The sequence below is a fragment of the Cygnus atratus genome, chromosome 6 (genome assembly GCF_013377495.2).
Source record: "Cygnus atratus isolate AKBS03 ecotype Queensland, Australia chromosome 6, CAtr_DNAZoo_HiC_assembly, whole genome shotgun sequence".
NCBI lineage: Eukaryota > Metazoa > Chordata > Aves > Anseriformes > Anatidae > Cygnus > Cygnus atratus.
This window is the reverse complement of record NC_066367.1, coordinates 13,224,153-13,249,097: the sequence shown is the minus strand read 5'-3', so window position 1 is coordinate 13,249,097 and position 24,945 is coordinate 13,224,153. Positions and strand designations below refer to the sequence as shown.

The following is a 24,945-nucleotide window of genomic DNA, read 5'->3' as shown; positions in this document are numbered from 1 at the left end:
CTGTATTACAGAGGAGGATGGATTGAGGTATTTAAGTAAAGTCAACTTAATTCAAATGAAGTGTTAGTACAGTACTCCTAGAGGGGAAATGCTTAAAAAAATAAAAATGAATATAGCGATATCTCAGAAGCCAACAATTCTTACAAAGCATGCACCTTACAAAAATGCAGGCACTGGTACCCAAAGAAAATACAAAACAAAGGGTGCCTACCAGTCTTTGACAGTCTTCTCAAAAAGAAGTTGCCTTTGCACGCATCCATTAGTGTCTTGATCCACTAGGAAAACTTCGTGTATTGTATATTTAACATGGCAGCAATGATGGTAGTTAGCAGGCTGCAGAAACTAGAAAATCCTGGGGATGTGTAGCTTTTAGGGAATTAATGAATTCCTGTTTCATATTTTTTGCATGTCAGTTTGGTGGCGGTAGTGGTGCATATGCCCAATGTGAGAACTAAATGCATGAGCCCCTTGCTTGATGCCCCACATAAAGCCAGATACTGGGGAGGTTGCACCTAACTTTTGTTGTTGCTTTGTGGTGTCTTGCTGTTTGACATAGGATATCAGTATCGTAGGAGACTGGATATTACCTACCAGGTCGCTATCCACTATTAACATTAAATTCTGACTGTGTAATGTGTAAAGCTGTCCAGTCTCCTTCGAGTGCAATGTCTTTGCTATATTTTGCACCTTACTGAGATTCACAGCAGTTGTGGTCAATAGTGTGGTAAATGCTCACAGAGGTTCTCATGTTTTCCTTGCATGAGAACATGCAAACTAAATTCTGGAATAACCAAAGATGGGCACCTGCTATGAGAACTAAAGTCTGTGTGCTTACATATTTACTATTGACTTGATTCCACTTAAGTATATGCATGCTTTCTTGGCCTAGCAGACAAACATTACTATGGTCTGAACATTTCTACAAATTTAGAGCATTAAAGTGCTACAGAAAAAAATTGAATTCCATATGCCAGGGTGATCTTTAAACTTCATAAGGAAATTAATACTTGATACTGTGCTACAGGAAGCCTGCAACCAAATTCCTTGAATTGTTACCTCTTGGAAAGGTGACTTGTTAAGCTGACACAGTGTGAGCTTTTTACTTTACTATGACCTTAGCATTGGCTTTGTTCATGAAATGTCTAACTAATGTTTTGCTTTTTTTTTTTCCTCCCCCTCTTTTCTACTCCTTTTGATGCAACCTGGAAGAAATGTCAAAAAACGAAGGTTCGATCCAAGTCAACAAGGCCCTATCTGAAGAGATGTAATTCAAAAAGCTGCTTCTTGCACTACTGGATTTTGGGTATGGTATCTTTGCCGTGGCTGTGCAGGAACTAAATCAATAAGGAAGAACATAAGAAACAATAGCTACAACCACAATGTTGGGATGTTAGGAAATGAGAAGATAGAAAACTGTCCTTTTTGGAGATAAGTTCAAAATACTTCCTCCATTCACTTTTCTCTTGTTAACATTAACTGATAAGCATTACAAGCAAACAGTTTCACAATCAGTTTTTTTTTTCCCTTTTCTCAAACAAAGGAAGAGACACACAGACCAAGTACAATGAGAGAACTATTCCAAAATAATGAAATAGCAAAAGATTTTTTTCCCAGCCTGCTGGTACTCTAACGTCACCCGAGTTCGCATGACTTCCTTTTTCTTAACAAACTCCTGTGGCATGAGGAGCTAATTACAAAAGGGTAACCTGCATGGCTCACATCACAAACAACTGACATAGCAAGCTGACCCCAAGCAGAATCTGCAGCCCGATAAATACAAACCACTGGAAAGTTGGTACCAGGCTCTGGCAAACCTCACAGCCATACAGCGTGCTCTGTCACTGGACTTCAGAGCTCCCTGCTCTGAGCTCACTGTCCGCTTTGTTTGGTCTCCTGGGCCAGGCGTCTGTTGGGTACGGAAGCTATTGAGTGATGGATGTAGTTCTTCCAAGAAGGAAAAAGTGTAAATATGGAAATAAGATTTTTGATGTATCATTTTCACAGATTATATATATATACAGAGAGAAAAAGGATTTCCATATAAAAAGGTTCTATTCTTTACGTAAATCTATTTTTGATGTTGGGTTTGTTTTTGTTTTCTTTGCTCCCCCTATTTTCTGTAGCATGTTGTACAGTGAGTGTTCTGGGCTTGCTCAAAAAAGGCAGAGAATAGCATGCAGATGCAGGGAGTTCTGACACCAAACATACATGGTCTAAAGTTTGAATGCTTGAAACCAAAAACAATGAAAGTGTGTAAATGCATACCTACATATTGACTATAAGTCTGGATTACTTCTTATTTTGGCTGTTTTTTTGGCAGATTTTCTGTAATGCCATGTCAGAAAGTGACACCCTCAAATTAATCACAAAAGTGCCAAGCTTTTTTTGTTAAACTATAGCTTTGTGTGTTTTTGTCTAGGTTCTGTGAAATACTTAAATAAGCCTTAAAACACTCACAATATGAAAAGCTTGGAACAAGTATTCTTCTCTTCCCTTCTGCCCACCAAAACCAACTTGCAAAGATGACTGACACTTCTGACTCACTCCCTGTATCTCCTTGATGCATTCCACTTCTCCAGTTATAATGCAAAATTAGTATTTTGACACTTTGCTACTGAGACCTAGTAACAAAATGTGCAAAAACCCCATATAATTGTAGGGGGAGGTTGTGTTGTAATTTTTTTTTTTTTTAGGTATACCTTGTCTACAAACAGATTTTTGCAGAGCAGCAGTACTGCTCCTGTAGTAACCAGGCTACCCTGGATATATCTGACATGAGAAAGGTATGAAGCTAGTTTAGGACTCCCTTAAAGTATAGATCTGTAAGGTCTGGCTCACCCTTTTTATCTTGATTTAGAAAACTTACATGAAATAAATTATGTAAGTGAAGTGGCCTGAAAATTTCATTGCTATAACAAATAATCAGAATTAAATATTCTTCTGTAATTTTTTTATTTAAAGGTTGGATATTAGTAACTATGGAAGTCCACTTTTACAACATATTCCATCTTTGTTCAGTGAAAATCTCTCTTGAGTTAGCTTTAAGAGTCAGAACATCAGAAAACAATGCTGCAGATATCTTGTGACTTACAAAAAGAGTTAAAGAAGAAAATATTTCTCATTTCAGTTATATTTCTTATTATGATGTTGGATCCAACAGTCTCACAAGAGAACTACAATGTATTGTTTTGGTTGACAGTTATTATTAAATGTTTCTAAACAGCTTTAACAATCACATTAAACACTTACTACATTATGGATTAGAGGTGCTGCACACAGGTAGTCAATATTGACATATACTATAAATCATATTCTGAAAAATTCCTGCCTGACTTCAAGCAGAATAAAGTTAGTGACAATAATTCTATGGCAAACCAAAAACACTTGCAAATATATCAATGTCCTCTAAACTTAGTTTTCTTGGGAACATAATCCCCAACTTTAAGAGTTCTGCTCCCAAAGTAGGCGTAACCCCAACTGAAATACCAGTGGTTACCAATAATTACATAAACTCAACTGAATATATTTAAACTACCTGTGTAATAAACCTTTGAGGAGCATTTCACAAACAACATTGTAAATGTGCGATGTGATGTTTTAAATCAGACCACAGTGGTCCCCAAATACTATGTACATATATTCAGTGCTGGAGTAACTTTTAATTTACACCAGCAGTTTCATAGGAATTATGATTTCTTGACCTAGTTTATGCTCCACTCACCAGCCGTTGCCTGTATGTGGAAGAACACATTTGCTTTCTGCCCTGTGTGTACAGAATGTAAGTGATAACACGGCACAGAGTGGGTCCAGGTTGAAGTGCTTTCTGTGGTATTAGACAATAAAAGCTGTTTTAGCTGGGTGTTGATTTTCTACCATCATGTCTTTGCCGTGCTTTGGAAAGTAAGTACGCATTTAATTTGTTCATCACAGCGCCATCAAAAGAAGATACGGTCAGCAATGTTTGCATTTTGCCCACTGTATATTTGCTCCATTATTTATCTGTTCATCTGGACAAGAAACTGGTAACTATAGCTCATTCCCGTTTGCTGCATGATCTCACTGAATTGATCTGATCCTCCTAAAAGAGAAGTCTGCTAGGCAAATTAACAGACGTATAGGTGCATGTTAAAAGAAACAGATTACTTAAGGCTGGAATTTAACAAGTTTTTCTTTACTATGCAAAGATGGGTATTGCACAAACAAATTCAAGACAAATGTCTGAGGAAATGCCGTAGAATACTTGAAGTTATGTTTTAAGCCTACTCAGTCATGTTTTATATTCATTATTGCTTCCACTGTTATTCTTTCTTTTAAAAGTGATTTGTAATTATTTTTTTTCAGGGCACAACTTGATGTTATAAATCATTTTTTGTTTGTGGTTAATACTCATTCATATCTTGTTGGCTGCTAACGAATGGGAATTCAATAGTCTTTGTTCTGCATCTTAGCAAGATGAGCATTAAAAACATCATGAACATGGAATGGGGGAGTTTATAATTTTCAATCACTTTTTCCTTATTTATTCTCTCAGTTTTGTTTAATTTTGTGCAAGATATCATCACAGTTATAGCAGTGGAAACTGGCAGGAATTTACTTTGACTTGAAGATCTCTCAAACTTTGTCACATCTCACAGCAAGGGTCCCTCTACAAGAGGATGTTGTGCACACGCTTTCTGACACACGTCGGGCTCAAGCCTCAGAGCACAGGGCTGAGCAGGCAGGGAAGGAAGGCTGCTGTGCCTGCTTTACACCCCTCTGCTGGCTTCAGTGAGTTGAAGGAGAGCTGTATGCATTAGTTAGTTGAGGAGAGCCTTTTACATTTCAAAAAATCTGAACAATTGAAGTCTAAATGAAGTAATTTAAAAAAAAAAAAGTTTTAAAGGCCTTAGTAGATACTATGGTCATAATGTTAATGGATTATTGAAAGAAACTCAGTTTCTCCCCTCCCCCCAACTGATTCCGCTTTCTCCAGCTCCAGACAAGGAAACAAATTAGTCTCTTGCCCTAGTCCTGCCACAGTTACATACGGAAGCACACTTCTCATTTAGAAGTGCAGAGCGAGGGAAAACTATCATTAATGGATCTATCATCCACTTTCATTTCCTGTCATTTGAACACAGAAGGATTTGTCTATAAACAATATTACCATACAGACATTCTTACTATAATTACAGTAGACAGTCAGTCCTAAGATAGGAGCTAAGCCCTTTGCAGCATACAAACACAAAAGCAGTAATTCATAAATGCTTTTGATTTTGCAAGAAACATGAATTGGTCTTTAAAATTTATAAGCCTTTCACTAATACACCAAGAAATATTGAAGAGTGATCTTCCTGGGGCACTTACTGCTAAGAACAAACCAACAAAACACAGCAGCAAGTCATGTTGTACAAAGCAGAAAACCCCTCTTTTATTCCACATTCACTTATTATAGATTCCTACCCACAAGAGCTGAAAAAATAATTAAACATGATTCATCAGGAATACAATAGAGACTGTTTAAGTGCCTTCAGAAAGCTTGAAAAAAAACAACTAGACATTTTAGTAAGCAATGCTAAAACCAACACTATTGAAAGCAAAAGGTCACACAATGAGATTATCTTAAAGCTGCACATACTACAATTCTGTTCAGAGCTCAGCAAGCAAAGCAGTGCATCTTCAGATGTTAGGTTTTTTGAAAAAGTTATTTAGTGGAAGCATGTAATGCAAGAAGATAACATGGCTTCTGGGTAAGTACAAGGACTCTATCAGGCTAGTGCAGACATCCCCTTAATGTGTTACTTCTGAGCAACTGCGCACTGCTGAAGGCAACATCATTCCAAACAGTAATCATGTACCAGTCCGCTTAAAATCCCTGTTAAAGTTGTCTTTTAAAATAGCTTGTTTTTTTCATAAGTCGCGGGATGCCCCTCAACTTTACCACTAGTAGCACATTAGGCTGTGCTGTAGTACGTGCTTTCTGAGCCAGTACAAGAGTTGCCCTGCCAAGCCTGGTAACTCAAAGCATGAAACAACTCGGTGGTTTTTACCTCCATTTCACAAGCACAGCCGTGCCCAGCTCCCATCACACAACCTGGGGAGTTGCCCCATCTCCCAGTAGTCTCCTGCACCCCCCAGAGGCCAGGTTTAGTCAGATGTGCCAACCCAGGGAAATCAGTCCCCTTTATGTGACACTTAACTGGGGAAGGGCAGAAACCAGAACAACTCGCCTAGTCCAGGTCCAGTTTTCAGGCTTCACAAGCGCAACACTGCACCACTTGAAAAAAAAGTCCCCTGTTCTCATACCATACACTTACTGTTCATATCATACATTTACTGATTTCCTCAGCCATCAGACCAAAGTTTATGATCTTTGAATCTGCTTTTGGGACCAAGAAGTAGTAAGTTTTCATCTGCAGGTTTTGTCTATTGCTTGCAGTCCTGCACAGAACTTCTTGAACACAGAGAAGTCCAGAGAGAAAGGAAGCTTAAAGCCATGCTTTTAACTGAGGACCAAGGGAATGAGCACATGGCCCACACCTTACTCTACAGGCTGGCTACGTTCTGTGGGTCCCTAACATAAGTTTCTCCTCTCCTGCAGGGAGGAGTCTCCGCAGTCTAACCTGGACAGGTCCAGCTAAGTAACCACACAAATGAACAGCATTTTTGACTAGTTTCCTATTTCCAGTTTAGATGATGACCACTTTCTTCTCAGGAATGAAAAGCATCTGGCTAACTCAAACCTAGTGCTATTTGCATTGCTTAAGTTTCAGAGAAAACAGGAGAAATTGAAAAACAAGGACTTCATGGCAACTGTGCTAAACTTGTTTCCATATCCATTGCAAAAAGCAATGGGCTGACAACTGACAGCTCCACGTTTTCCCATTTGATTCCTTTCAAAGTATTCTGCGCACACTTGCATTTGTATGGAGATAATTCATACCCTCAAGCATTTTGCCCTCACACATTAGATCGGAGGTATAATTTTGAGAATTTGCCATGAAACAGAATAGGCACTGACCTTAATAATTCAAGACAGTTTTCCATTGATTTGGTCTTTGGACCATCAAGGCTGAGGTTTTAAATATCCACCCTTTAGAAGAGACTCCTCAATACACATTAGGATGCTACGGATTCATGGAACATTGAAGCGTTCTTAACTATTACATGAAAGCTCCACTATTCCCAGAAAAAAATACATCCAGTATTCCAGGAAACCGAACAAATCAGTCACCAGTGTCCAATGCAAACGACAGCACCAGGACGCCTCATGGAGCTGCAGCACAGCCAAATAAGTCACAGGACTTGTAACAGCAGAGGCATTTTCTTCACTAAGAGAGAACTTTTACCCCCAGCTAACTGTGTGAGCACACAGGGGTCAGAGCTCGTGGAGGCACGCCCCGTTGCTACAGACCTGCAACAAGTGCCCAGAGGAAGCCCTGTGCACGAGAAGGCTGCTGGGCAGAGCCCCGTGCAAGACCACATTCCTGCGCTGCTGGCAAAGCGCCAGGGCCTCACCCAGGCAGGAGGGAGGGCAGGACCCCCCTGCTCGCTGCCAGAACCCTCCTCGTCACCCAGCTGCCACAGAGGAGCTCAGACAGGAGATGTGACACTCCCTGGGGTGATGAGCACACTCCTCCCCGGCCTCAGGGCTACCTGAGCTACAGGCCTGCTCCAGCAGAAGTGCTGGAGGGGTGCTCGGGGGGGTTACAGAAGAAAATGGCACTAGGAGCAGCAGCTGATTTTCTGTGACACTGCAGCTTTGACCCACCTTGGACAATGTTCTAAGAACCCTAGCACATAGGCGATGGGACTTGTGCTGAATGACACCTTTTGCTATCAAGCTGAAGGAAGAGCCCAGGCTGTGCTGGCATAACACCCACCTTACTTTCCACTGGTGCTCGTGCCAAGCTGCACGGCAGCAGCATTAGGGACACTGAGTTCCATCTGTCTGCAGCACTTACGTTTGCAAAGGCCTGAACATCGGCCTTAGTGCAGCCACACAAAGTACATAAGCTGCAGAGATGGTTGGAAGCATAAACAGAGATGTGTTTATCTTCCTAACAAGGATCTCTTCCCAAATCGTTGTTTAGAGCAGTCTAGTTTCCTCCCAAACACACCAACAACTATATAATTAGAGAATGACTCTACAGAACTTGCTACAGCAGTTCCTGCGGTAGTGTTAAGCAGTATCGATCAGCACTTTCAAAGAGAAAGCTCAAGTTACTTCCATAATACAAGGACAACAGTCTAAGCCTCAGTACTCCACTTAGACAATTATGTAGGCATTTGACATATTCTGACCATCTGTTTCCTCCCCAGACCCATTCCCTTGTCAATGTGCCCCGCTCTAAAAGTAAGGGTGGCACAACAATGAAATCAGATGGATGCAGACATAGCGCACAAGCAAGCCTGTTTGTTTGGAAATCATTAATTTCTCCCCTATTTCTTTTCAGGTACATCGGAACCCTATATTGCTATTGCAAGACTTGCTCCATTATGAAGTTACTGTTAACAATGGCATAGTTTACAGACAATACATGCTTGACTAGGATTTCTGTGTAACGAGAAAGCAGTTCCAAGAAACTGGAACTATTATAGTACCCTACAGCATTCACTGAAAAGCTTCAGGAAATTAAAGATTTTAAATTCTCCCTTGCTTAATGAGGAGGCCCTGAACTCAAAGACTCAAAACTGCCTTATTCACAGGAAATATGGAACAATTCCCTTACATAGCAGGATCCTGACTACAAGCTGTTGGATCAGAGGGCTTGACAGGTAGGCAAAAGATTCAGGTCCCATTTTATTTTGCTTCAGTTTTCCTTCCTGATTTGGCTGGGTATTGTCCACTTCAACCACAAGATCTCTGACACGAACCACATTACTCAAACATGATCTTTAGCACCTAGACCAGAGAGCTCTGGTTTTAGGCAGAGCCAGTTGCCTAATATGGTTTTCACAACCCTGCACACAGGCATTCAAAATAATACCTTTCCACAGAGTATGCTGCTCCTTAGGCATGCTTAATGAAGAACAGATCAGGAAAGAAGACCTTGTTAAATAAAAGTAGAGTCTCTGCAGATGCTCAAGAGCTGATTTAAAGATAAACTTGCTACATAGAATTTCAACTCTAGTATCACCTTTGTAGCATCCCTCTGAGAATAGGTTTCAAAGGATGTTTGTGAAAGAAAGAGGGGTTTCAAAGGCCTTCTCAGAGTGAACTGAGCTACTAAATAATAATAAAAAAATAAAAACCAAAAAAATAATAAAAAACAATGCTTCATCTGCCTCTATCATACTGCTCCTTACTGGAAAATTTATGTTTTTTTTGTCTGGTCTAACTATTCTGACTAACAGAGCTTGTACTACAACTCCTGGAAAGTTTTTCAAGAAGGTGAATTCCCCTGCCAGTAAGTTATGCCTGACAACACGTCGATATTCCTAACTGGATGTTGCATGGAAACAGCTGTCTTCCTCCGACAGCAGCAGTAGCATATGTATAAGGCACCACCACATCTCTGGGTTAGGGAGACGCACTTTTTATGAGTGCCAAGGAACCCTAGGCCAGAACTGGTGGCAGAATGTATCAAAGCAGATTGTTTGCTGGAGAATCAGCAGGTAACTAAGGAAAGCCAAAGATCAGTCTCACAAGTCCATCCCTTTTACACGAGATAGAATATTCGTATTTCTCTCCTGAACCCCCTGCGACCTTTCTTGGCCCTAAATAATCTGCTCTCCTCCCTCCAATTTCTTCTTGCAGACTAGTTCCCCCAAACAGCCTCCCACCCAAAGAGGCAGGCTCCCAGCATTGGGTGCTAGCTGGCCAGGGGCATGCCAGTGCTGCTGGGCAGGTGGGAGAATGCAGGGCTGGCATGTTCCCCAGTGCCTTGCCAGCTCAGCACAGAAGCTGACCTGAGGCAAGCACACTCAAATGCCCTTCTCTGCCAACAGCTACAGAAAAGAAACATCCTTAGAGCAAGAAAGGGTAGGACGCAAGGTACCACATCACAATCCTCCAAGAAAGAGCACACTGCAGATACGCTCTTTCCCCCAGAAGAATTGGCTCTAGCACACCAGGAGAAAGTCATCCCATAGTAGGTTTGCTTTCTGCTCAAACGCTAGAGTGTTTTTACTAAAGCACGTTTCACTCAACTGCTCTTTTTTTTTTTAATTTATTAACCATAACACACCACCCAGGGCAACTCTTCCTTCTGCCTGGAGTGCCTGAAGGTGGGTTCTTTTAGTGCCTGGGAATACTTGAGGAAGGAGAGGGGAAAAACTGGGGAGAACTAATGCCTTTATTCTTGACCATGGAGTTATCAGAGCAGTACCCAAATGACAGGGATGTCCCTTCATTCAGAAGCTAATAGTTGTCTGAATATAACTATTTTGAATGTCATTAAAATTACATTTCTCTAAAAACTACACTGAATGGTTAAAGGGAGACAATCTGTCCACAGGACAAGAATACTGAGATTTTAATGTGTTCCTTAATCAAAGGGGTTTATTTTTATTTTCCTGGAATGTTTTAGCATATCTAGATAAAATATGGGATATTTATAGTCATATTCTTTACAAAGGTCATTTGCATTTAGTGTCATGTCACCAAACTATGTTTTGAAAAAAATATACATTAATTTTCTAATCAATATTCCTGAGTTTGCACTTAAAAAAATACCTGCTCTGGATGTATTTTCAAAGTTCGTGTTAACTACATTTGACGCAAGAAATATTACCTTTTTCCCAGATTAATTTAGATCAGTGTCACCGATGAAGCCGCTTCAAACATATGACTAATAGCACCTAAATTTACTTTTGGGAGAAGGCCCTAAAGATGCTACTGGTGACAGAGCTGCTCACATTTAGCAGCTGGTAGACAAGAAGAGAGAAGACAACTTCTTTATTAAAGATCTCTTTTAATAAAGACCTGCAGCTCCCTGGCAATTCCTCACACCTCTCATGGAAGCAGAAGCCCATGGAGAAGAACGCACACTCCACTTGTTTCCATTAAGTCCAAAATTTACCAGTGATTCAGAAGACCTTAATACCCACAGTCCCTTCACACTTTTGGAACAGGATGAGAAGATCTAGCAATTCGAACTAAACCTCTTAGGTGCTAAGATCTATATATCTGCCACACAGTGGAAAAAGCAGAACAGGAATAAACCTGATTTGATGACAAATGGGGAAACAAACAAAACAGACTGAATGGCTTGCATGCCATACCACTAGTCACCTAGCATGAGATTGATGCAGATCAAGAAATATAAATCATTAAGTTGGCTTTGACCCGATTTGCTTACGTGCAGTACTACCTGCACACCAGCTCACAGAAGATGTGCATGCGTGTTTCTCTGAGTATTCAAAAGCAAGTACCAATTAGTAACAATGGGCAAAACACAGAAGTATTCCAGACAAATACCACAAACCCATGTGTTCCAAACTCCAGAACTGCCACAGGTCCATGCATTCAAATCATCCTTTACAAGACTTCACATTCTAGGCAGTTTTAAAGATAGGATCTTTTAAATACAGGATTTAGAAGCAATAAAAATGTTGCCTTCTAAAGTTGTAGGCAAGAACAACTAGATACAGGGTGCACCAGGAAAGAAATACCTGAGCGTTGCAACGTATAACTGGCTAAGGTGCAGCCGAAGAAGGTGACAAGCGATAGAAGCACTGAAAAGCTCTGTCAGGTGGGATACTGAAGGCCTTTGTTGACTGCACTATTAAATGTTCACACAGGAGCCTAGAGCATGTGAAGACATGTTGAGGTAGCTTAGCTGGCTGGGTCTAGCAAAGAGGACACTAAAGAATGATCTAACAAAAGCCTGTAACTTCTGCTCAATTAACTGCAAAGATAACAGCCAAATTCTTCTTGGTAGAGCTATACAGGGGCAACAGTCACCAATTGGAAAACTCGATCTAGATAGTAGGAAAACAAATTTCCACCAACAGCACGGTATGCCACTGGAACAGGTAGCCAATGAGACTCTTGAAATATCCTTGGAGGCCTTCAAGAGTTGCCTAGAAAAAGGCACAGCTGACTTGATCTACTGCTGGTAACAGATGTGCCTGAAGTCAAAGTCTGAACTACAGACCTCCAGAGTACTGTTTTCACCAACAGTTCTCAAACTTCATGAAATCCAGCAGAGCACAGAACTACGTGCTGATAGAGGAAAACAGCAGAAGCAGAGCACCACAAACCTTGCATAAGTCATCAGGGACTTGAGTCCACTTCTCAAGCAAGGCCAGGGCCATCCCATAGGGTTCCAGAGGGCTCCAGGTCCTGGCCCCCAAGCACACAGGTTTCCTGCCAGTCCCATATTGTGTCTGCTAGCTCTACGAAGACATTTCAGGTCATCACCAGTAGTGCATAACACTGAAGACGTCTCCATTTAAGCAACTATGTCTCCACTAGTTAGAACTGGTTAAGTCCACCCACCACAAGCTGTTGTCCACCACCTTTCCTGCTGGCCATTTAATCACAGAGTAACAAGTCCAGAGGATCACGAAGACCAGTGCAGGGTCATCAAATACTTTCTGGCTGCAGATTCAATCCACCAGCTTGTGTCACAGGAGAAACTAGGGTGTCGATTAGGAGTGTGACTAACAGGAAAGCTTAAGAAGTAGATGTGGAGGATCCTAGCCCACATCACCTGCTGATAGCGACAACCTCAAGGTTGTGCCTCCAGTGTCCCTCAGGCTAGCCCTGCTAATGGGTTTAAATAATGATCTTGTGAAACAGGGCACTGAGTAGGCACCAAGCCCCTGGTGTGATTTGCCAAAGCTGTACAATACTAGAAAAGAGTTGCTGTCTTCAGATGACCTATCTGAGCAGCAAGAATGGCACTATGAAATCAAAGATAGGATGTAACTCTAAGCAAACTGAGCTAGAAACAACATAAAATAAAACAAAACAAACCACACCACCAAACTAGTGCTTCAGTACATCCACCAGTAGTCAACCATCAGCTTCAAATCATTCCAATAAAAATACCAGCACAGTGGATAAAATCCACCCTGGGTATTTGGCTGCTGACTTTAGCTAGAGCAGGTTCCTAAACAAAGTCACAACAACGCCCTCCGCAACTTGACAATATGAAAATATATCTATCTTCAGTAGCCGCACAAACTATTTATTGCGAGGAGCTTGCAAGAACCCCTTGGCAAGGAAGGCAGAGCACTCATGCTACGTGGGCTCAGGAAAAAATGCTCAGAAACCAGGACGCAGTAAGTGGAAGCGGAGAGCAGGAAAACAAAGCACTGCTCCATGCAAGAGACTGACCTGTAGGGAAGCAGAAACACAGGCTGCTTGGAGGTTTGCTCTATGGAGATGGAGTTAGACCTCACATTACTCTGCTGGCAAGTACAGACACGTGGTCTTCTTAACTTTATTACACTTCATCTTTGGGTTTCTTGATGCATCCAATACCATAGGTATAGTAGTACAAACACCTACAGAGCTCAGGAGGACACTGCAGTATGTACTCTATCCTTCAGCTAAAAGGGCTGGAAGACAAGGCATCTCAACGATACCTGCATCCTCCAAGCACAAGAGATCTTGCTGCGCACAGAGGTAACCAACCAAGCAGGACAAGCACAGTCCTCTCTAAAGTCTGTCCACGTTTGCATACGTCATGCATGTTTGTCCACAGTTTGAAAGCAGGTACAGGAGAGAGGAAAAAACAAAATACATTTGACATTAAAAGTGTAAGAACCATGCTTTGATACAACACTAGTGCTATGATACAGACTATTTATCAAGTTACACAAGCCAGCCTGGGTGGGGGTATAGGTGTGAGCAAATCATTTGGCGAAGATTTTTCCCCCCTTTCTACTTACAGAATATCAAGCTCCTACTGATGGGTTACAGACTGCTCACTAGCCTACATGACTTCCTAGCTGAAATTAATTTTTTGAAATAGTCAGTGTACTCTTCAAACAAGTTCTGCATTTGGAGGCTTTCACTGTCCCTTACTAGACAGTAGTGAAATTCTGAGTTCTGACTCAAAGCCCTCTAACTACCATTTTAAAAATTAATAAAAAATATCCACAGACTTTGGATTGAGCGTAAGTATTTCATTTCCAAGAAGCTCTTAGGTATATTTGTCAGGGAGCCAATTTTAAGCAGTTTAATCTCCTGCTTAAAAGAGAATTTGCAAAGGTATATTTGGGAGTTAGAGCCTCATTTTGCCTTTGTGGATTTTGAAGGAGAAAAAAATAATTAAAAATAAATAAATAAATCAAGTCTCTCCCATGTAATGCAGACTTACAAACTAACAGACCTTTGGGATTCACTGCCCTCCCCCCCAAGAATCCTAAGTTTTGCTTTTGCTGTCACTTGGCTTGATTTCATACAAAGCTGGGATAATTTAGAACCCAATTCAGCAAAACAAACTTTCAGCTAAGAATATTCCTTAAAAACTTTTTTTTTTTAAGCTCCTTTATCATGTGGATAATTTTGTCAAGTTTAATGTTGCATTCACGTGCTCATGGAATCTACAGGCAAGCAATATGCAGCAAGTACCATCATACCTTGCTGCCTCTCAGTCTCAACGCTGAACTTAATTTTTATCTGTAAAAATGCTTATAGTTGCTGAAGCAACTATAAGCCATTGCCTATTAACTGTTAATAGTAAACCACAATGGAGGGTTTGCGGGGAGCAAATACAAGCGAGCAACTCAGCACAGATGTTTATGCCTTTATTCAAAACATAGATACCCATGAGATACCACTCAACTTTTCTCTCTTCTTACCCTCAATTCCTATAGCCTGATCATCTCAGCATTTGCTTATATTTTGTTAGTATTTTTTCTGGTAAAAAACAAACAAAACAAACAACAACAAAACCCAAAACCATTTCTTCTTTGAAACATCCTTCTCAGCTATGAGTTCAAGAATAAACTTTTCTTGATAAAAGTCTGCTTTTGCAAATGTCTGTAGATCTGTACTACAGCCCATCTGAACTAAATCCATTCATAAGATACGGAGACCCACTGAAGACGTGAACATCAGCTGTCAGGGGAATACATCATGCAGGATAGTGAAATAAAGATTATTCATAGCCTAAAAAGGACACAGAGAGCTTTACTGAGCTCGTGGAATTGAATGAGATGGCCCACCCTTCTATGTTTCTTCTCCTCTAGAAGGCTGAGGTGATGAATCCAATTAACAAAAGCGTCTTTCCCAGAAATAGAATGTGAGTGCTCTGGTTCAGAGGGAACAGAGGCTCAGGAAGTATTTGTGGAGCTGAGTATTTTATCTGTAGCAGCATTTCCCTTGAGCAGTGACTCTCATTTCTCTGAGAACCCCTCGTTCAGCACCCTTGGGTCTACCCGAAGGATCCTGAGTGGAATGAAACCGATGTTGTTCTTGATCCAAAACCAGATAAAGTGCTCCCCAGAAGGGGACTCAATTAAATAAACTCACTTCTTAACAATGAATCCAGAAAGGTTCCAGCTTGGCAGACATGTATCAACTCACAAGAAACATTTTGCCTTTTCCTTTCCAGTTGCAGCCTTTTGCTCTACACTTAACGGCACGGAGAAGATTCCTTAGAGCACTTCAGCACAGACCCAGCAACATTAAGAAAAAACACTGCTATGGCGCCTTAGTCCTACAGCGGTCTGGCCTCCGGTGCCCAGGCCAACAAAACACACAGAGCCTTTTCTACTTTGGAGCTGCCTTTGGGTTACACCACAACACCCATGTCTTACAGCTGCACTTCCCTTCCCTCTCACCCCGCTCCACCCCCAAACACCAAGGCTAAGAGAAGCAGGCTGGTTACTCAACTATTCCACTTGCTAAGGGCACTCCTGATAGCACAAGGGCCCAAAATCAGCTCCTAAGGAGGTGACTTAAAAAAACAAGTATCCTTTTAGTCCTAGAGCCTGGGAGAAGGCAGGGTACTGGAATAGCCTGTGTTTGTTAGTACAAAGAAAAAATGTTGGAGTTCCTACATGGAACGAGGCTTCGCACTGCCATGTTTCACAGGCAAGCCATTGCACTCTTCAGTTCCTCCTGCAGTCTCTGTCTGCAGTTGGTGCTCACCATTCCCAACCCCACGCTTCTTGAGGAATAAATGGAACATCTGTGAACTTGCCAAAGCCCTAAAACAGAGTTACCTATTGATTCGGGTCAGATGCTCTCTCATTCTCCCTAAGTTCCTTTTGCTTTTGTTATAAAGTAGTACTACAGACACAAAACACACTTTTATATGGATTGCTCATTGGCAATAAGAAATAAAGCATCAGAAGAAAAGAATAACTGTTTACTGCCATGGGTACATTTTAAGATCATGGGTTAGGAAAAGAATATGCTTCTCCATTTACATGGACCAAGCTCACAGGAAGATGTAAGTTAAAAAGATACAGATAGCTAACAGAAAAATCAGTGTTTTAGGCCAACTTGTCAGCAGACCCCCTAGCGTGGCCCCACTGACTTTAACAAAGAAAAACCTGATACTACAAAGCAGAGTTACCTCATGGAGAAAGGATTACAGTTAGAAGTGCAAAGACAGAAGGGAACTGCAAATTAGTCTTGAAAAGAAAAAAAAAAAAAGAGGGGCTACTTCCCAGCTGGTATGAACTGGTGCAGCTGCACTGACTTCAAGCACTCAGCAGAGCAGTGTGCTACATAATTTGGCCTGCAGACTACAGAGTTATGAAGAATGGTCTCATCTGCCCTATTTGCTTCAAACAGCTACTGTTAAAAAAAAATTATGCTGGACACTGGTTAGCAGCCTGTTCCTGGAGCCCCAGCTCTTCGAGTTGGTTGCGTGGTTTATGCATGCCATGGGGTGGCCACAGCAGGCACAGTGAGCACAGGGTGAGTTGCCACTTGCAGAGTTGAGCACAGGCCTTTTCACCAGTGTCCTCCTTCCATTTCCCTACTAGCATGGCCTATTCTGGCACGTGCATCAAAGTTTCGCAGCCATTTCAAGTGGGGGGCAGTGGAAAGGAGATGCAGCGAAGAACCTCACAGAGAGGAAGTGCAAGAGTAACAGACCACGTTAATTTTCTGTGGGAGAAATGTAGCCCTTTTGGAAGGCACACAGCCCCCCCGCAGGTGTCTTTCCTTTGCCTTGACTTGTGTGAATTGAGCTGCAATTAACAGCTCAGCCCCACAGCTGCAGTTAATTCCCGCACTAGGCTCTTTTCTGGGTCTCCACCTCACTGGCCAGCAGAGCTGGACCTGCTGCTGCTGTATGGGCTGAAGCCTGACCAGTGAATACCCCTAGTTTTGCCCCACAGACCCCTTCTCCAGGGGAGAGGGAAGAGTGGAGGACAGAAAGGAGACACCTCCAGCAACCAAGCACAGCAAGGACGGTGCCAGTTGGCCGAGCCTGGTCCGGACCCCTGAGCTCCAGCACGGGGACTTGCTTTTACCCTGACCCCCTCAGCGGCACGCTGCTAGGAGAGCGGGCGAGGGGCCGGCTCCTCTGCCACCGACGGCCCCTCGGCGCCGGACGAGCCCCCGGGAGGGGACTGGGGAGCTCCGCAGGGGGCAGAGGAGCGGAGCACGCCTCGCAGCGGGGCGGGAGGCAGGTAGCGCCGAGTGCCGGGGAGCAGCGGCCGGGGCCCGGGGGTGGGGGCTGCTCCCCGAGCCCTGACGTAGAAACTAAGCGGGGCTGCCCTCCCCGGCTTCTTAAGGAGCGCGGCGGCGGCGGCGGGCGCGGAGAGCGCCCTGCCCTGCCCGGCCCGGCCCGGCCCGCCCTGCACGCCGCAGCGCCGAGGTAAGGTGCTGTGGGCCAAGGGCCGGAGGGAGGGACGGACCGGGCCGGGGGCGGCGGTGCCCGGCGCCTCGGGGGAGGTGCGGTGCGGGGCTGCTCCCGGAAGGCACCCCCCGAGGGCACCCTGGGGCCGGCCGCGGCGGGGGAGGGCTGGGCACTGGTGGCTGCGGCGAGGAGCGGGCGGTGAACTTTTGGGGTTCGCGCTTTGCGGCACGGCACCGCTCGTTACGGGAGGAGGGATGTGGGGGGGCTCAAAGAGCGGGGAGGAAAAAGAGTGGGAGCCACAAGGTGCAAATAACACGCGCACACACACAAGAGAACTTCACTTTGTGAAGGGATTGACCCTAAGATCTGGAGTGTGAGGGGTGGAATTCAATGGAAGCATTCACCACGAGCACAAGTAGGGCACTAACGGAAACCGAGATTTCCTGGGCATTCCCCCAGCTCTTGGCCACTGAAACAAATCCCGAAGCTTGCAGAAGACTTGAGCAAAGTGCTCCCCATGTTCGAGCAGACTGTAAGGACCAGCGGTCGTGGCTGCTGGCCCTGAGCAGTGCCTGAAGCAGGACAGACTCTCTTATTAAAGTGTCCTGCCAGCAGCAGCCCCTCCATCCACCCCTCTGACAGGTCCAGAATCCCTCCTCCCTGTCTTACCCAGTTTTGTAACTTAGGAATTTTCCAAAAAGGGGGCTGGGGAGGCAGAGAAAGCAAAGTAACCAGTGGAAACCAACTAACCCCCGCCCAAGTGACAGAACCCCAGTTACTTAAACCCCAGTTTTAGTAAAACTCCTTAGTTCGAACTATTCGTTTGGGTTCCCTCCCACCCCTATGATCCTATCTGAGATTGCCAGGTTGTTTTGAAGACTATAAGCTTGCTAAACAGAGTTAGTTACACCCCTTGAAAGAGTCAAGGTAAGCAGGTGTAGGTGCACATTGCCCAGCGTCTATGCACAGGTGCCTGCTGCCCAGTGTAGGGCTGTGATGCACCAGCCAGGAGGAATGGGACAGTGACCCACAGGAGGGCTTCGGCTTCACCTCTCAGAGAGCAATCAAAGCCTGCCTTCAGCAGCAGGGTACAGAAGAACAACGCTTCTGGAGATCCTGATAGCAGCACAAGGACAGCCCCATTACTACCACCGCGGCCATAAGCGACAGCCCACTAGGCAGAGCAGAGTGGGAAGGGTGTGCTGTCCCTCTTCATGAAATGTGAGGCTCAGATCCAAGGCTGTCAAGCCAACATTCCTCATGGGATCCTAATTCAGACTGAATACAGACTTTACTCTCAAACTGCTTTACTCAAAAGCCTCCAAAACGTTCCTAAAACTTGACCATGTAGCCACATAGGGGGCCAGATAAGAATATCACTGTGAGAACTACAATCCCTGAAAAGTTCTTTAAAACTGCAATGAAATACCCTCGTAAAAGCAGCCTAGCGCTCCCTGGTCTTACACACTGGCTGTGGCTGGGCTACATTTCACACACGGTACCTCTGCACACACACTTCCTCCTGCCTTTGAGGTTTTTTTAATCACATAGAGACATTGCTTTTGCTCTTGATGAGCACTCATGGAGGAGGCTTTCTATGTGAAAAGCCAGTTGCTTATTAAGATAGTCTGATTAAGAGAGGTAGCTTTTTCCTCAAAAACACACACACACACACAAAACAACCACAACACGTGTGCTGAGCTGTTGCTTTTTAAACAGAATTGTTTGTCCTAAAAGCTGATTTTGGATGTCTCTGATTTCTACAGATGGGAGGTTCTCCACACACCATGATCTAGACTAAAAATAAATCTCCAAACTGTTCCACATCAGAAAGGTGTATCGGAAATATACTACAAATACTAGAAACATACTAGAAAATACACAACATGTACTAGAAATTAAATCTGATGGAGACAACTGAGCCTTTCTGTCCCCCAAAGGTTATTATTATTCTCAGGATTTCTCCCTCTGCAGCTACTTACCAAGTTTCACAATGTTAACGTAACAGCCTATTGTCAGTGATATCTGATAAGCTTCCATACATTTACATATGTGCACATATACATGCTGTACAATACAGCTGTTATGCTGTGGCTTTGTTATACCCCCTTTTCAGAATTGTTCTGCATTTTAGCAGGTAAAACACTCCTGGTCAATGGATGATTTTGCAAGCTACCATTAATTCATTAGAACATGCTTTCAACAAATAGTTTTCTCTTTGCTGCCTCAAGATCCCTGGAGCATGCAGAGTATTTTAAAGGGCTCATAAAATTTGGGGAAAAGCAAGACTTTCAAAAGGCTTGAGTTTTCTGTAAAAAAGAATGGATCTTTACTGGAAAAGTTCAAGAATCTGCAAATCAAAAAAGGCCAAAAAACTTTCAATATGAACTTCCAGATAAAGGAATTCATCATATGGATCTGAGGATGATTACCAATTTTTAACACACCCTTCTTCTGCACAGAATAATGCAATTCCACTGTATTTATATTCACTCATGCAAAAAAACATATATGGATTTTTAAATAACAGAGAAACAAATATCATCATCTAGTGCCTTCTACATAATATAAGATGCTAGGGTTTTGTTCCTGCATCTAACAATGACGCAGGAACAATTTTTCAGCTTATTTTGGTTTTGTTATGTTTCAGTAACACAATGGATCTTGGTAACAGAGGGAGGAGAATCCACTACAACATGAGGCTCACCTGCTCTCTGCTAATCATGGGAGTGTTCTGTGTGACACCTTTCCTCTGCCATAGCCAAATCGATCCACTGGCTCTTGGGCGAGCAGACCCTCAATGCTGGGAATCCTCCTCAGCTGTCTTACTGGAAATGAGGAAGCCTCGGATTTCTGACTCTGTCAGTGGCTTTTGGGACTTCATGATCTTCCTGAAATCATCAGAGAACTTGAAACATGGGGCTCTGTTCTGGGACCTGGCTCAGCTCTTCTGGGATATCTATGTGGACTGTGTGCTCTCCAGAACCCATGGCCTAGGAAGAAGGCAGCTTGCAGAAGCTGAGCAGAAGATCACTACTCTACATTCCCAGTACACAAAGAGAAACCAAGGTTACTACTCGTTTAATATACATCTCATACGCAATAAATAGACTCTAGTAGGAAAGGAGGGAGACACAGGCTTATTGTACCATGTGGTAACAGCACTGAAAGTTAGTGCCACACAGTCCAGTCCAGAACTCATGCTAATGTTCAAAGTGACTACAGTAAAAAACTTTGACCTCCAAATAACATGAACTCTAATGACAGCTTTTACTTTTTTTTTTTTTTTGGGGGGGGGGGGGGGGGGGGGGGGGCGGGGAGAGGGAGGGGAAGGAGCAGGAGAGGCAGCAGGAGTAGAAAGTTAAACACAGGAGGATTCAAACAAATATGACAGCTCAGCCGCTGAACATACAAGAGATATTCTTCAACACCAACAATTTAACTACTGTTGTGCCATGGACAGGCTAGTTCCAAATTCCCCCCATTCTGAGGGCTGCATTAACCCAGGAACAGTCACACCAGTGCCACAGGGGAGAGTGGCACTCTTTCAGCAGAAGAGTAATTGCCATCTGGTAGTCAACCACTAGATGGTTCCTAGTTCTGTTAACTTAGTCCAACACACAAACGACTCAGGTGCAAACAGTTTCAGGCACAGCTATGGATTCAGGAAGAAGAACAGGATCTATGAAATTACATGCTGCAGTTCCTTGCTTCCAGGTTCCCTGCCCCAGAGCAGAATACATAGGCTTAAAGCATCTCCACACGCAGTAAGGTGAGAGCTGGTACTTCAGAGCAGGATGTACAAAAGGTAGCACGTCACTTAGCCTCCCCATTCCCAGCAGAAAGATATAGCATAGCTTTTCCTAAATCTTAGTCTTCTCCAAGGCTTCAGTCCTAACCCTGCTACCAGCAATGCATCCTTCCCTGGAGAATATCCTCTTTCAAAAAGAGGCAAGTGCTATGCTTTGATGGAAAGGTAGGAGTGCTGCTGCCATCACCAACAGTTTAGTGCATAGGGCCTATGGACAAAGGTAGAACTGCCTTTCCGCTTAAAAGGATTCAGACCTTTATCTCTACTTCCTAGATAAGAGCTTTATTTATTAGGATTCGGGGGACAGTGTCTATGGGATATTGAAGAACCCCTCTGGGCAGTTACCCATCAGGGTGTCTCTGAAGAAGGGACATGAACTCAGGATTTGTCTGCCCTGGGGACACTATATCTTTGGACAGTCCAGCTATTACCCATAAATCAGATTTTTTGTGTGCATTGGAAGACAGGACTCAATAGGAAGGATCAAGAGGTCCTTACACCCATTCCCTGCAGAGTATTTTAGCCATTAAGCTAGGAGTTGTACTTGAATCAATCTCCCCGACTGAAAAGGAACTCATGCAGTGACAGATTCTAAACTGAACAAACCACCCCAAATGCATTTTAAAATGGCCTTAGATATCACAAAGGCAATAAACTGCTCAGTCTTGACCAGGCTAATGCACTTCTGGGTGCGAGCAGAACACAGCTCTACACACATGGGCCAGAAGTAATATCAAAAGCTAAGAGGACCACCATGCTAAAGCACCAGACGCTTTTCTTTCCCCACCTCAAGAATATAGCTTCAAATGTCGCTGTCTAAATTCCCTCTAAGCCTTTTGTTTGCAAGTAGCTCTTCACATCCATATCACACAGTGATTTTCCTAAACAAACAATTTCTCTTCAAGACAAATAGTCAAGATTAAGAGTCAAAACATGATGTTTTGAAGTACCAATTTTTTTTGTTTTGTGATTAATACTGACTTTCATTTACTCCTACACGCAGAGATTTTAAGACACTACTCCGTATTCTCACTTTAAGAGAAACAAGGATTTCCACCCCCCCCCCCGCCTTTTACATCTGTATGGTGAATTGCAATCAGCTCATCTGGTTTCTCTGTACCTTTGATTAACATCAGTTGGTAGCAGGCAGCTTATAGCAGTGACAGACTACACTTTATTTCTTGGAGGAACTACGTAACCTCCTATCCAAGTCTCCCAGTTTCTTAACAAAGCCAGCTGCTTAATCTTGGTAACCCTTGACCTTACTGCCTTGTTTAGCCAGTGAAAGCAGAAATCAATTGTTAGTAATTGCAGATAGAAATCACATCCTAGCAGACAATGAGGAATGGAATTACTGCTTCTTAAGCATGAATAGATGTACAAGCCTGTTTTCTTAGCCCAGAGAGAAACACGAACAGCATTTAAGTGACCTGATATTCTATTCCTATTCCACATCTACATGGGCAGGTACAAATAGCTTTCAGTAGGCTTGTTTTAAAGGAGTAAAACAGTAAAGCAATTATTTTTTCTCTTTATACTGTTACTTCTACAACTGTTCATAACATCTTTATCTGAAGTTTTTCTATCTTATTCCTCTTAAATATTTACAACAATTGCAATTTGTTTGAATGTCAAGATGTCACAGATTAGGGATGATCTATAAGCTGCATTCACCATAGTTCCTTAAGCATACTGAATAGAAAATCAAGACAGATCTGGACATAATAATAATGCTTTAAAAGCAGCATTTATTACAACAGCATTAGGTTTCAGAACTAAAGGATAAATCCCATGAGGTCACTGTGATAACTGAGTAGCAGAAATTGAGCTTGTCTAAGAAAAATGTAAAAACCCTCCAAGCAAAATTCAGCCAAACCAACCCAACAAAAAACAACAAACAGTAGTCCTTGGTAAAGCTTCTAGACAGTACTGAACAGAACTATCCTGTCACACCTAAGAAACACCTCCACAGTTTACCAGACTTGGCATTTTAAGGAAACAAGATTGTCTGACTGTACACCAAAACAGTGGTAGAAGTATCCCAGGTCCAGACTTATGGCTTCAAACACCATTTTCTAAATCAATATAGTCCTGCTAGGCTCCTGATTGTAGTTACCAACAGGTCTGAAGATATTCTTCAAGCTCTACACAATCCATGAAAAACACAACAACAAACTCAGAACTGCTATACAAGTTACTTGACAAACTGCTTCCATCCACTGACACCCTACTTAACCTAGCAGTATAACAACATGTTTAATCCCCTAGACAGCCTGTAGGGAAGTGCTAGTCAGCTTTAGACTGAGACAAGTGGGGAAGAGTCCTTTACAGTTACTCAACCAAAGCATCTTTAGTCATCCACACTGTGAAAAAGCAGGTTTCAAAAAAGCACTTCTAATATATCACAACAGAGTAAATAGATACATCATAGCTTTAACAACTCTCAACAAGCCAAAGTAAGACTTAAAAAACACAAGGAAAACACAACTTTTGTACTCACAGCAAATCTTCCTGAAGAGTAATTGTAGAATATCCTCCTCCAGAAGAGGCATACCACAACCCTAGCATTAATATTTGAAGAGTACAAATACAAAAAACCCTCTACCTCTCTCCTCCTCCCCCAGCAGTCTCCCCTCTAAGAGTGGCAACAGCTGTGCACTCCTCCCCTCACAGATGCAGGTAACTGGGCTCAGATCAGCTCTTGCATATGGCCCAGCTGCCAGGGATAAGATACAACTTGCTGTCCCAATTCTGCCAGGGCTACAGGGTGCCAAGGAGGGTTGTGGGGCAAAGGCTGCTGTATTAAGCTTTTTTAGTCTGGTAATTAAACATACACTCTGTTAAAATGTTACTTTTTGAGAAGACAAATTGCTAAGAAAATATCCCATAGAGTTCCTCAAGGAAATACCCAACGTGCTGCTAAATGGTGTGGGAGATCTCATTCACTGTGCAGAGACAATAATAAGCAACTAAGTCTGTAAGACTGAGCAGACTCCAACAGACGAATGTTCTGACCCCACTAATTACATGTGGAAAAGTCTTATAGGAAAGCTGAAGGAAAAGGAAAAGGTCTGTGATGGGGGGAAAGACCAGAGTATTTGTCAATGAAAGGCAACTTGCAAATGGAAGGATATAGCTTATCATCAAAACAAGAGGTCTGGGGCCATGACAGACATTTACTGCTGATAAAATAGAGACAGTAGCAGCTAAAGATGGGGGAAGCATGGATGTGGGAAACTGAGGCTCTGCCATTTGGAAATTAATTACTTATATGTGTTTTCATGTCACTTTTCAGGGACATTTTCTCATATTCAGAGGTCACCAGTTCTGAAGAAGAAAGACATGTTTGAAGATTTAATAAATATACACGTGCGTAAGAGTAGATCTACATTACTTGGAAGAATCATTGGAGAGCTAGGGAAAAAGAGGAAATGA

At 42.8% G+C, this 24,945-nt stretch overlaps 2 protein-coding genes across 10 annotated transcripts in view; both read left to right on the top strand.

Annotated features, from left to right (window-relative positions):
* ADAM23 (ADAM metallopeptidase domain 23) overlaps positions 1 to 3,859 on the top strand; it is a 74,371-nt gene extending 70,512 nt beyond the window's left edge. For 5 of the 9 annotated variants that reach the window (XM_035536993.2, XM_035536990.2, XM_035536998.2 and 2 more), the window contains one exon: positions 1,210 to 3,859. In XM_035536993.2, coding sequence (XP_035392886.1) covers positions 1,210 to 1,268 — 59 coding nt within the window. In that variant the 3' untranslated portion in view covers positions 1,269 to 3,859. The remainder of the gene's footprint in view (positions 1 to 1,209) is intronic. The other 4 variants (XM_050711557.1, XM_035536991.2, XM_035536989.2 and 1 more) reach the window with 1 other exon arrangement.
* A 16,497-nt stretch (positions 3,860 to 20,356) lies between these two features.
* Positions 20,357 to 24,945, top strand: FAM237A (family with sequence similarity 237 member A). Its single transcript, XM_035536924.1, has 2 exons — positions 20,357 to 20,768; positions 24,806 to 24,945. Exons 1-2 carry the CDS (start codon positions 20,357 to 20,359, stop codon positions 24,943 to 24,945), a joined length of 552 nt encoding a protein of 183 aa, XP_035392817.1.